Source organism: Hippopotamus amphibius, chromosome 2 (assembly GCF_030028045.1).
Source record: "Hippopotamus amphibius kiboko isolate mHipAmp2 chromosome 2, mHipAmp2.hap2, whole genome shotgun sequence".
Lineage (NCBI taxonomy): Eukaryota > Metazoa > Chordata > Mammalia > Artiodactyla > Hippopotamidae > Hippopotamus > Hippopotamus amphibius.
In genome coordinates, this window is record NC_080187.1 from 144,774,832 (window position 1) to 144,787,785 (window position 12,954).

The 12,954-nt window shown below is 43.3% G+C and overlaps 1 protein-coding gene, 1 long non-coding RNA gene and 1 other non-coding gene across 6 annotated transcripts in view; 2 read left to right on the top strand and 1 right to left on the bottom strand.

Moving 5' to 3' along the window:
- Positions 1-618: 618 nt before the first annotated feature.
- LOC130844014 (uncharacterized) lies at positions 619-6,159 on the top strand. 2 transcript variants are annotated; one of them, XR_009051130.1, is made up of 4 exons: positions 619-694; positions 1,550-1,673; positions 3,494-3,648; positions 5,585-6,159. It is a non-coding gene; the product is annotated as an uncharacterized LOC130844014 (long non-coding RNA). The 2 variants fall into 2 exon arrangements; XR_009051129.1 differs by having other exon boundaries at positions 5,759-6,159.
- LOC130847243 (small Cajal body-specific RNA 15) lies at positions 4,821-4,947 on the top strand. The gene has a single exon (XR_009052027.1). It is a non-coding gene; the product is annotated as a small Cajal body-specific RNA 15 (non-coding RNA).
- A 1,027-nt stretch (positions 6,160-7,186) lies between the features above and the next one.
- FSD2 (fibronectin type III and SPRY domain containing 2) overlaps positions 7,187-12,954 on the bottom strand; it is a 46,162-nt gene continuing 40,394 nt past the window's right edge. The window contains exons 12-14 of one of the 3 annotated variants that reach the window (XM_057719975.1): positions 12,714-12,846; positions 10,117-10,293; positions 7,187-8,376 (exon numbers count right to left, since the gene is read on the bottom strand). In XM_057719975.1, coding sequence (XP_057575958.1) covers positions 8,124-8,376; positions 10,117-10,293; positions 12,714-12,846 — 563 coding nt within the window. In that variant the 3' untranslated portion in view covers positions 7,187-8,123. The other 2 variants (XM_057719974.1, XM_057719977.1) reach the window with 2 other exon arrangements.

Below are 12,954 nucleotides of genomic sequence, written 5' to 3' on the forward strand. Positions count from 1 at the left end.
CGACAACAATTTTAATGTCTAATTTATCTTCCCAGCCCCAACAGTGCCATGTCCATATTCCAGCCCAGGATTACGCAGGCGCTCAATCCTGTCTGTGGTAAAGGAAAGAGTGAGCTTCATCCAGAAATCCTACTAGTCAAGAATTACCAGGCGCTTATAAGCTACTGCTGTGAGATGTACAGCCAATGCTCAGCAAGTGGTAACCATTACTGCGGCAAAATATGTACATAGATAAACGAAAGGCAGGAAGAGGCTAAACACAGCGCTGGGCAGGTGGAGCAATGCGAGAAACAGGGGCAGCCGGGGCGGGGTGGGGGCCTGGATTCCCCGGAGGACCCCCGTGGGAGAAGGGGGTTGTGTTCTGAGGAGGTGGAGTCTCCAAGCCGCTCTCCCACGCCGCGCTGAACGGCTCTCAGGCCTCTTCCCATGGCTCTGGATCCAACAACAGCCCGACCAATCTCCCTCCACTTGACCCTGCCAGGCGGAGATCATCCCCCCGAGGGAGCGTCCACCGCTTAATCCCCTCCACGCCTGCGCGCGGCGCCTCGACGCGACCCGCTACCTCACGCTGCTGCGTGGGGCGGGACTTCCCCCAGGAGCCCCGGAAACCGGAAAGAGCTTTTTTCCGCCGGATGGAGAGAAGAGTTGCCACCGAGATCGGGTACCGGAGGGCAGGCCGCTTCTGTCGCGTAAAGTAAGGCCAGTCCCTGGCCACCCGGCGGGGCGGATGACAGCAGCGTCCTTGTAGGCTGGCTGGAGTGTCGGGTTTGAGGGGATACGGAGGGGAACCCGAGCAGGGATGAGGCGTCGGTGTATCTGTCGCCGTGTCAGCGCCACCAGTGACCTAGGTTTCGTTACTAACTCATTGCCCTCAGTTTTCTGGACCTCGTCTGAAAAACGAGTTTGGTAGCTCACGGAGCTGTCGTGGGGATAGATGTGGAAGGGAGAAGTCCACACTCAGAATAAAGTGTAGGAAAAAAGTTTAGTAGGAGAAATTTCACTTGGGTGGTATCCTGTATTGCATAAGGTGTGTAAAGCGAAGGTCTGTACAAACCCAGACTTTCTGAATCGATGATTCCCGCTTGAGGCAGCAGCGCCTGTTGCATTAATGTGAAAAAATACACTCACAGTTGGTAATTTTTAAGCTTCCTGAATCGGCCAGCAGAGTCATTTGGTTTCAGGGGTGGAACAGAACCGTCTGAGTTATACCCCTCCTTTTATCTTAAATTGAAGTACAGTGTCTGAGACAGGCTGAAAGTAACACAGGTTGTTAGTGACAGAAACGGGACTAGAAGTGAGATTTATTCATTTCCAATCCAGGATTCTTTCCTCCACACCGTACCGTCTTTGGGTTGCTGAACAAGTCTTCTTTTTGCGGGGGAAGTAAGCAGGAGCAAAGAGGTGGTGGTGTACATTTAGGTGCGGTATGAATCCATCAAAGGCAGAGTCATTGTGTGTCAGGAGTTAGAACTGTGTCATTTATCTACATTTTAGATACGCTATAGATGTAGATGGGTCTGTTGTGTGACTTCTGTCGTTTCCTATTCAGGAACGTATGTGTGGTAACAAAATGTGAAGATGAAACTTTGAGTACCTGTTACATACCTTTACATTGAAAGGCCTGGTGTTCGTAGATATATGCTCACCCTGGAAGACTTATCACTATTTATTATGTGAGTTCTCACTATGAATATTTACTGTAACAGTCTGTGGAAATGTTTACCCAAAACACTGTCTGAATCAGAAACTAGCTATAAAGAACTTGTAAGTTGCCCGCAAATCTGGGTGAGATGCTGTAGAGTGCATTGCAGTCACACCTATGCTGTCTCCTTAAGTAATAATGCATTTAGTTCTCATGCTGTTTAAAAGTATTGGGCATTATCTCTATCATCTTTCCCATATTATTAGATGGAAATGTCTTGTAGGAACGTGGGCAAGCCTAAGAAGTCTAGAAAACAACGTGAACTTTAGCAAATATTGAAAACTGTTAGCATCACATAGGGTAAATCTTTGTACTTAGGAACTTATTCAACTAGATATTCATTGTGAGGGACCCACTATTACTCTATATAAATTATTTTCAAACTTTTTGCTCTCAGGACTCCCTAAAAATTATTGTGGATTCCAAACAGCTCTCATTTATGTGTGTTATACGTATCGATGTTTATGGTATTAGACATTAAAACTGAGAAGTGTCTTTAAACACAAGAATATACAAGCACACACTCAGTTAGTTGTCAGAGTGAAAGGATCTCAGGGGCCCTCACAGGGACTAGACTTTAAGAATAACTGCTCTGTGCAAATGTTTCAAAGAAATTTTAGATGGTGTAGACAGATGATTGCTGTTGCAAGTGATCGTGACATGAGCAGAAGTATCACTTTAAAAATGTAATAACAGGGACAGTCTTGTATTTCTATAATTTCTACTGGAATTATACTGAGTTCATAGTTATTACGTAAATATGTAATGGGTGTTTAAAATGCCTTCTCTTTTGCATAAATCTTTGACAGTTATATGTGGTTATTTTGGGGAAATTGGCTTGAATTTCTTTGAAGGGCTGGGAATATATTTTTGTGCTTCAAAGTAGTGAAACATTGGATCCCACTATCTGAAAATTCTAGCCATCCATCAACTTTTTAGGAAAGGATGAGATTTCAGAAATGAGGGGTGCCTGCATCTGATTTTTCACCCTCCAGGTAATACATAAATTTGGCCAAAGTTGTCTGGGGGAGTGGAGCTGTTGTTTGGCATTGAGCTACTGTAATTGTTGCTTTGTATCACTTGTGAGGATGTCTTTCCCATAAAATGGTTTTTTAAAGACACTTGAGAGACTTCGCTGGTGGTTCAGTGGTTAGGGCTCTGTGCTTCTACTGCAGGGGGCATGGGTTTGATCCCACATGCCGCACTGCATAGCCAAAAAAAAAAAAGACATTTGAGAAGGAATCTCCTGCGAACTTTGTAAGTCACTAAAATTTTTATTACCTCAACGGGCATATAACTTCCTTCAACAAAGTCTTAGATTTTAAGACCAGCAGAGAGCCAGAGTCATGTTGTGCTGTAATATCAGAACATCTGTCAGGCTCAGGGCCAAGGGGATAACTTCCACTCACCAGCCTCCAGAGCATAGGAACCACATTTATGTTTCAGAGCATTTTAAACATACATATTGTAGACCTTTGGGCTCTCTTAGAGTAATATTAAATGCGTCAGGTCTCTTGCAGGGATGGGGGAGGAGCATTCTAAACCACATACATCTTCCCCACCCCCTAGATTCTTCTAAGCCCCTCCCACTCTGCCCAGATTAGAAGTCTCCATGGAGCACTGTTAACTAATGGGATTATGTGTTAGATGCCTCAGGTGTATTGGAACAGAAGGAAGGTTGAGAATTACTCCCCCTGCTCCCACCTACGCACAAATTTGAAAGCTACTTTCTAATAAAGAGGCTTTTCTTTTAATTTGGAAGACAATTTGATGTCTCCTTTTTCTTTTCAGGTATATGAGCTCTTTGAAAGCCGAACACTGTTGTTTCCATGTTCTGATCATTCAGTGATTATGAAGGCACAGTTCCTGCCTTTGATTTGCTTACAGTCAAGTGGAGTAGACACAGGTCATGGTGGCAGTATAGCCACTTAAGTATTCTGAAGAAGGTGAGTGTGTGGCACTTAACTCAGCCTGGGAGAGGAAGGAATTGGGCAGTGCTTCTAAGAAGTGACTTTTATACAGGCGTTACTTGGGTGGACAAGGAAGGGGAGGTCCATTCCAGGTTCCCAGGCATCTGTGGCTGGTTTATAAATTATAAATGTACAAAAGACACCATCAAGTGTCTTTTCCAGAGCTCTATCCTTATTTTTGGATCGTGCTTCTCATTTTCCTTCTCTCTCACTGCTTCCTCCCCCTTAATTGGGTGGGGGGAGGGAGCAGTGAGATATGCAAGGAAGTCAGAGGGTAGAAATCTTTCTGAGTGGCAGAATAATAGGATGGCTTTACCAAGAAGTAATGTATGTACTCGGTAAATCCATTTATAAAAACAAGTTCCTGCTTTGTTTAACTGCATAGCCGGGAAACCTCAATTTTGTTGGTTGGATTCTTTCCCAATGAATGGATTATATTCTTGTCTCCAGTTGAGTCTGTTTGAATATAAGGACATCTCGTAAGCTGCTTTCAAAGAAGAGACCCACATTTGGCCTTAGGAATGAGCATGGGGGAGACAGCAAGATGAGAATCCAAGTTCATACTCCAAAACATTTTTATCGGCTATGTCTGAGTGACTGCATGTTGTTTTAATCAGCTGCAAGCTGTTTGGCTGAATTTGCATAACTCAAATAAACGATAGATTAATTCCACCAGGATTTGAGTGAGGTGGAAATAGAACACAAAAACTTGAATCTGTCAAAACGTGGGGAAAATGAAGAAAAAGCAATCAATTAGTGAGTTGGGTTTAATTTTTTTTCTGGGATTGGGGAATAGCAGAAAACAAGCCCCGAAGTAGTAAGACATGAACTAGCCCCTGTTCAGTAGTGTTTCTAAAATATTTGGGGCATTTTACTAACTTGGGGCACAGTTGTGCTGAGCTCATAATTACACTCCTTCTGGGAGACTTCCTAACTGACAGAAAAGATGCTGACTGGGTGGAATCTTTCCAAATCAGAAACTGTTATCTTGCATTTAGACTCATTAACTGTTGGTTGCTGTGAAGCAAGCGTATGTAAGAGTTCAAATCTCTTAAAGCTTGAAGTTATAAAAGTAACAAATTACCATTCCCTCAATATCTTGACATGCTAGAGGACAGTGTTTTAAAAGCTGGACTTGTCACGTTCTTCTGGAGACTAAGAAAATAGAGTCCTTGAAGTCAAGGTGACTCTGCTTTTAGCCTCCTAAATGAAAAGGTAGATAGAACAGGTCTTGTTTGCAAAATGAATTCAAGACCTACTTATCTACCAACAGCAATTGCACACTTTCCATTGTCTTACTATAGAAAATAGGAGTAGTAAATTTATAGATGAGTAAGGGTGAAGAAAGACATAGTGAACTGATGAGAATATTACTCTAATTGATAGGAAGGTGACTAAAAGTTGGAGAAGTCGGTTAGGAAAATGGAGGAGAAGACCTTTCTTGTAGAGCAGTCTTAATAGAGTCCAGGAAGTCTTCTGGTAGCTAAACCTGCTTGGATAGAGACCAGCCTAGTCTCAGTTTCAGAATGCCACGTCATGGTGAATTGTGCTGGGGGCAGCTGCCAGTGTGTGAGCCATATAAGATTTTAACACATTTTGGAGGATGCGAAGAGCAAATTGATGACCAAGCATATGCTTCAGAAATACTTTATTGGATGTGTAACAAGTGATTGCATATTGTTGTTTGAACCAGCAGGAAGTCAATTATTAAACATACACTTTTCCAAATAAAAGGCAGTTTAATTTTACCAGAGACCAGTGTCATTTTGTATGCCAATTCTCTAACCAACTTTACAATCTCATATAATAAAGGTGCCTTAAATTTTGAGTATTCTGAATCACTAAACAACCCATGTTAGTTTACACCAGGATTCTGTGGTGGTTTTACATGTTCTCTTTCCCTTTTGTTAAGGTGGGGAAGCCAAAGCTTGTTAATAACTTGCTCGAGAGTTATAAAGTGATACAGGTAAAGCTAAGAAAAGAATAGATTTTGATATCTTTTGTTTTAATTGCCCAGTATGAGGGATTGTGGCTACAATGGTCTGATTTTTTTTTAAAAATCTTTTTCTGTTTTGTTTTTTAACAGATTTATCAGCAGGTTGCAGGTGAACATGGCCTTGAGGTAAATCCTGCCCCTTGTTGAAATTTAGTTTCAGCAGATTGTTCTTGGCATTTTAAGGAATTAGAATATTTTACAAAAAAACAAAAATTTTGTTTTGGTTCTTTTTTCTAGGCTTTTTTTTTTTTTTTTTTTGTAGAAGATGGGAAACATGTTTAAACAAAGATTCTTTATGCTGAATAATTGTGATGCTTGAAGTTGGTCATCTGCCTTGTTTAAATTAAGTGGATTTTAAATGTTAAAGCTAATTCTAGACCATTTTTTCTTGATCAAGTAAAATTTTATAAAAATCTTATAGGTGCCTAGTTTTTATACATTTTATCCATGTTGTATTACATATGAAATAAAGCCTAATTAGAACCCTGAATTCAAACTTACTTTATCTGTGATGCCTGTTTCCTACTTGGTAGTTTCTTTTTTGGTAGCTGAGAACATTTTTGATAATACACACATATATTTTAATTGTTTGTAACTTGAACCATCTCTGCTTGCTTTGGTTGTATCTTCCTTATATCAGGGTAGTGATCCAGGTTGGCAGGGCAGAGGGGTGTGTGTTTGCACACATGCGTGCGTGTGCCTGTAACGTGCTTTAAGATTGTCAAGTTGAGGTATGAATTCAAGAATCTGAACTTCTGTTTATATCAGTAGGCAGAGTTTTGAGATAGGAACTAAGGTGTTCCTTGTATCAGACTTTGAGTGTACTGGGAAACATGAAAATTTTAAAGTGAAGGATTTTTCAGTTGACACAAAACCTTAAGTGATGAGATCAGGGGCATATATGTTTAGAGAAGCATCCACATGGCACGGTACTAAATTCTCTGAGAATTGCTTTACAAAAGGAATCATTTACTCTGCATCTTGATTTGTAAGCATGAAAATGCTGTGTGTGCAGAGCTTTAAGTGGCAACTGGAAACTTGAACTGGAGAACCAGAAATGTAGCCAAGGGGGCTGGGCATCAAGGTCACAAAATGACATGAGAGCAGTGAGGCAGGTTGCCGAAAGGCTGCTGGCAGGAGACCACATCTCCCACCAGGGCTCAGCTTTGCACTTGGTGGGCTCATGTTTTCTCTTCAAAGATTGTTGTGCATTTGTTATACGTCATACACTGTTATGCACTCTCATGTTTGTCATTAAATCTCCCATCCTATAAGACAAGTATTATTTTTCTCTTTGTTTAAAGGGAAATGGAAGCTAAGGGAGATAATGTGACTCTTCTAGGGTCGTAAGGCAAAGTCACTACAAAACAGCAATGAAACTCAGGTCTTTTGATTTCAAATCTGGTTCTCTTTACATTTTAGGTTCTCTTTACATTTTAGGACAGCTCCTATAATCAGTTGCAACTAATGTCGTCTGTTTTTACCAGACCCCCATCCCCGCCCCGCCCCCCCCCCCACAAAGTGCACATAATTAAAGCAACACATTTATTATTTATGTGTAGGCTGCTGTGTGATACCAGGAAGCTTGCAGTAGTAGGTAATGTGGCATTTTTACCAATCTTGCCATCAAGCCACAGGTGCCCCTCTCTTCCTTCATACCGCCTCCCCTCAGGTTTTTCCATCTCCTGGCCATAGGTCTTTTGCTGTAGTCTGAACAAGCCCTGCCATCCCTCACATGGAGAGCAGTGAGAGGCCGAAGGGCAGTGGCTGGATGAAAAAGATGCTCTTTTATTCAACAAATATTTGGTGTGTGTGTGTTAGCCCTTGGGGATTGGGTGATGAGCGAGACAGATACTGTCCTGTGTTCATGGAATTAGGTGTTACAAAGATCATTTCAAAATTAGAGGGAGTAAGTACCACCACGGAGAGGAACAGGTTTTTAGAAAGAGTGTTCAGTGGGAGAAACCTCACCAGAGTGCCACTGACTACTGGGAAAACAGAGGAGAAGGCCACCGAGCACAGCATGTGGCTTCCCTGTTTCTCTTTGTGGATGGCTTCTTGCCTTCTCAAGCGTGTTCTTGGCTGACTAATGAAATGTCACAAGTGCTGGGGTGGCTGGAGCCACTAGCACATATCTCTTCGTTCCTTCTCCCGCAAGCTCTGTAGGCCTTGGGGACTCAGATACTTTGCATAGACACAGATAGACCAATACAGTTTGGTAAATTGAAAGACCTTTGAGTTCATTTAGTCTGAGCCTTCATTTTACAGCCGGGCCTGGAACTGACTAACCTAGTATCACACAGGTGGCAGCGCACAAGTCTGCCAGATAATAACATGAGCCATAAATGACGCCGGGTGCATGGTGCTTGAATGCCAAGTTCAGGCAGCTGAGGCGTGAGTGGCTGGAAGAGGGGTAGGTACGGAAGAGAGACAGGAAGCTGGGCATCAGGATGGTCTAATAGAAAGTGACGTGCTTTGGCACTGAAATGCCATTGTGTATCTTTAGACATCCAGGCTTTTCCAAAGAAAAACAGGGATGCACAAATTGGTGAAGCTGACAACGGAACGTGTATAGATGCTGAGAAATGTCCACGTTGAAAAATGACAGTTTTGAATTTTCATAGTCTAATAGAATACCAATCTTCCTTGGAGAAACTGTTACTCTTATCTCTGGAGTTATCTTGTTGTGTAGAAATTCATACTTATGTCTGAAGATTAAATGTTGATATAACAAAGCTTCAAAAATTCTGCAGATGGGCTATTTACAGAACATTTCAATTTTCAAATACTTCTATGATTATTTTCTTTTATTAAATGACTATCAAAGTAACAGGCCATTTCTAAAACTATATATATATACATATATACATCTTCTAAAACGTATCCTAAGAAATTTATATTTCAAAACTCTGTTTTTGAGTGGCCACTTAACCTAAGAAACTGACATACAGTATCATAAACTCATATTGCATCAAACTTTGTATAGAAATAATACATTTAAAAATGTGGATTTCAAGGTTCAGATATGTAAATCCCTTGTAATAGACATTTGAAACAGGGAACCTCATGATCTTTCATGTAATAAACTGGGCCTTTTGGTATAATCTGTGCACAAGTGCTCTAAGGCATCCCAGCTGGGGGCCTGTCACCACTCAGTATTCTGTAGCACCAGCACCCTCTCACGCTGGGGAGGTTTTCTTCATGAATAGGGATTGCTTCTCCTGTGTGCTTTGAAAATGGCAGAAACCAAAGCCAGCCACAGGAATTTCCCAACTCTGCCCTGTACGGACGTTTGAAGAGCTCTGTGTGCCAGCCCCTCTACCTTCCCTCCCACCACGGTTCGGCTTTTCGCCCTTTCTTTTTCACCCTGTCTTGTGTTCCCACTCCTTTTCTGTCTTTTAACTTCACCCCTCCCACTCCACACAGACTGCTACTCTTCCTTTATGCTCCTTCAGTTTTTCTCTGCCCCTTGTTTTTAACTGCCTAGGCGAGGAGATTGATTTTTCAGTCTTACTTCAGGCAGAATATCCAAAACCAGTATGTGGCTCAGTGCATAGTATTTCTTGCATTCCCCAAACTGGGTCTGAGGTTTAGCAGAGCCCATTTTAGTCTTAATATCTTACAGGAGGAAAGTTGGTCTTCTCACTTTTCTTGGGCATGACAACATTTAACTAACCATGATGGAGGCTCCCGGGCACAGAATATTGGATGAAACATTAATAGGATTCAGCAAGTCAAGGGTCAGAGGCCCCATAGTACATAGGGTGCTGGGAAAGTGGTGTGGTAAACATTTTTGCAATTTTTGAGGTGGAGGGAGGTTGCACCCATGGCCTTCTAAGTCTGAAATGTCTACAGGCCTGGGCCTCATGGATTTTCCTGGCTTTATGGAACTACTCCATTAGAGGACAGAATGCTTAGCAGCAGAAGCAAACCAGAATTAACCATAGCCATTAAGCCTCTGCCCACACCTAAAAAAGTTGGAATTAGGGCTTCAAATCAAACTATTCATTTAGTAACACTGAAGCTGAACATAAATGCAAAGCCAGTCACTTAGTAGTGAAGAATGCTGTCTTTGGAGCCAGACTGCCTAGGTTTGAATCCAAGCCCCAAATCCATGTTGGGTGGACTATTGAACTGCTGTGAGGTGTAGCTTTCTTATCTTTAAAATGGAATAATACAGTTGTAAGAAGTAAACGAGATAGTATGTGTAAGAGTGTAGAACAGTGCTTAGCACAGAATAAGGTCTCCATGAATTTATCTGTTTTATAAAAAGTACCCAGAGCTGCTTTTTCTTTCCATCTGGACTTTAAGGAAAGGAGCAGGAAATGAGTCCTGAAATAGCATATTTTAGAAAACATAATGTGGGCGTTAGTTATTACTAGTGAAAACATCTCGCTCTGTTCTTATCAAAGCACGTTTTAGTCTTGGGTACCCAGGTTTCATCTTACCTTGATGATGCAAATGTGTGCCTCATGCACCAGGAGAGGCGGTTTGCTCCCAGGTCCTCCTGTTTAGGGACATCTTCAGAGGCCACACCCACTGTGTAGTCCAAACACTCGTCCACCTCCACCTCCCAGTAATGGCGCCCTTGGACTGGAATTAGGTTTCCCATGACAGCAACACACCTGGTTTTAGAAAGTGGAAGCATGGGTGATTTGGGGTGACCCAAGCCCGGCTGTGCAGGTGAGTGTCACCAACTGCTGGGGTGAGTCCGTAGGTGGTCTAGAAGTATGGAGACAGGTGTTTGAACACCCCACTTGGAAAGCAGCACAGCCTTAGCTCTCAAAGCTCACTTGACTGATGCTGAAAATTAGAAGAGGATTATTACACTGCTGGTTGTAGGTTAGGAGACAAGCCAATAGAAAAGGCTCTGCTTGCTTTTTTCAGTGATTGGGCTTTTACAGTAACAAGGTTTGGTTCACTTGTTCATTAAAAAAGAAAGGGATTGAGGACTTCCCTGGTGGTCCAGTGGTTAAGGTTCAGCACTTCCACTGCAGGGGGTGTGGGTTCGATCCCTGGTCAGGGAACTAAAATCCCACAAGCCACATGGCAGGACCGAAAAAAAAAAAAAAGGAAAAAGAAAGGGACTGAAACCTAACAGAACACAGCACGGTCAAGGGAACCACATGCTTGAGGTTCACAAGCTGGCCAGCACTTGCTTATACTGCAAAACAGCATGGAGGGTCTCCAAGGTGATGCTTATGTAAGAGATGAGTACAGGTGGAAGAAAATACTTCAGATTTCAGGGGCAGATCCTAGAGGAGCAAAATAGCAAATTCCTCACAAATTGTCAGACTCTACATCCAGGATTCCACTGGGAACAATGACACTGACAGAGGTCAGAGTTATCCTTTGTTAAAGAATGAAGAACTCTACAGAGGAAGGTTTTTGTCAGAAATCAGACCACATCTTATCTCCAAAGTGAACAGTCTACCTTCTGCAGGAGCCTCCTACATCAGCCAGACTTTATGTGGCTCCCAAAATCCCTAGGCAGGTTTGTTCAGCTGTCATTAACACATCATCTCCACTCTCAAAACCCCAAGTTCTGGATGCCCAAGCAAAGCTCTGGGAAGGAGATAGCATGTTAGTTAACTCCTCACCTATAAAATGAGCTCTATTCCGGGCCCCAGACCCACACTTCCACCCACCTGTTGTTTCTCATTCAGAATGTCAGAAACTAAAATCACATTCCCACCCCTCCCACCTGCCACATTTGTGTTTGGTATACACTGCTCATATTTTCAGTTAATAGACTCACTGTCTACCCAGTAACCCAAGGCAGAAAACTAAGACAGGAATAATGTGGTTACAAGCTCAGCTTCTAGCCTAATTCCAACTCCAACCCTTAATAGAAGTGTGCCCTTGGACAAATTACTTCACGTCTCTGTGCCTCAGCTTTCTTAGCTGCTGAATGGGAGCTCATAGGCTGTTGTGATGACTCAGTGAGATTATCCATGGAAAGCACTTGGAGCACATCTAGCACTTGATCCCTCTCTCGGTTCCCCCTTAACCAGGTGGCCACTAGTCTAGTGGGTTCTGTGCACCAAGTATGTGTGAATCCCCTGGCTCCTCTCATCCACCTACTGCTGATTTAGTCAAGGCTCCACAGCCTCCTCTCTGGTCTCCTTGCTCCCCATCTGCCTCTCCCCAGTTCACACTTTTTAAAAAATTTTTTATTTTGTAATACTTGGTTGTTTTTTCCTTTTCTTCCCCCTTTTTCTTTTTTGGCTGCGGCCATTCGGCATGTGCAATCTAGTTCCCTGACCAAGGATCGAACCTGGGTCCTCTGCAATGGAAGGGCGGAGTCCCAACCACTAGACCACCAGGGAAGTACCCACACTTCTTTTTGAAATACAACTCTGATCATGTCTTTCTACTTTAATCCGCCAGTAATTTTCACCACCTAAAGGCTAAAATCTAAACTTACTTTTTTTTTTTTTTGCACTGGACGTTACCCATCTTTCTAGCCTTGTCTTTCGATTGCAGTAGGGTATATTTGCCCCCTATTTTAAGTCTTCTATAAGTATTTGGAAAGAAGGTATAAATACCTCATTTCGACCTTGAGTATTAAGCTCTGGAAATAGCACGGATCCAGACAGACATGGCACAGCTTCGATGGACGCCCATCCCTCAGGTTGTGCACTAGCGCGACCATCACTCTCCCCACCAGCTTTGGGCCGGTTTTTCACCAGGAGTTTTGTTAGAAGGTCTCACAGTGTGGGAGAGAGAGCTCTGGGCCAAACACTGGGGGACCTAGGTCCTTGCTGTTCTCCCATTGCTGACGGCGTGACCTTCCAGCTCTGGGAGCCCAGGACTCCACCTCAGAGGCCACAGCAGGGCTCTTCTGCCAGCACCAGCCAGACCCCTACTCCCTGCTCCCCAGCCTCCCCTTCCTACCATCCCTCTTCCCCTCACTCATTTCTGGAAGTGAGAGCCTGAAGCCCCCTTCAAGGCTGCATCTCTCATAATCCAACTTTAGCTGGATAACAGCATGTATTAGGTGGGTTCACAGACCCTTCAGGTGGGTGAGCAGCTGATTCAGTACCTGGTAAACCTGGTGTCACTGGGGAGTAGGCCCTTGGCGAGGGCTTTCCTCTCACTTCGTACTACTGTAAGCCCATCTTCAGAAACAGTCAGCCAGGGGTGGCAGGTGTGCTCGTTCAGGTGAAAGTAGCTGCCTGCGAGGGGAGGAAGCACACAGAGACACCCCACCACCACCACCACCAGCCAATCAGTCCTCTGCTTTCTCCACGTTGTGCTCCACTCAGGCAGAGGCTTCACCACGC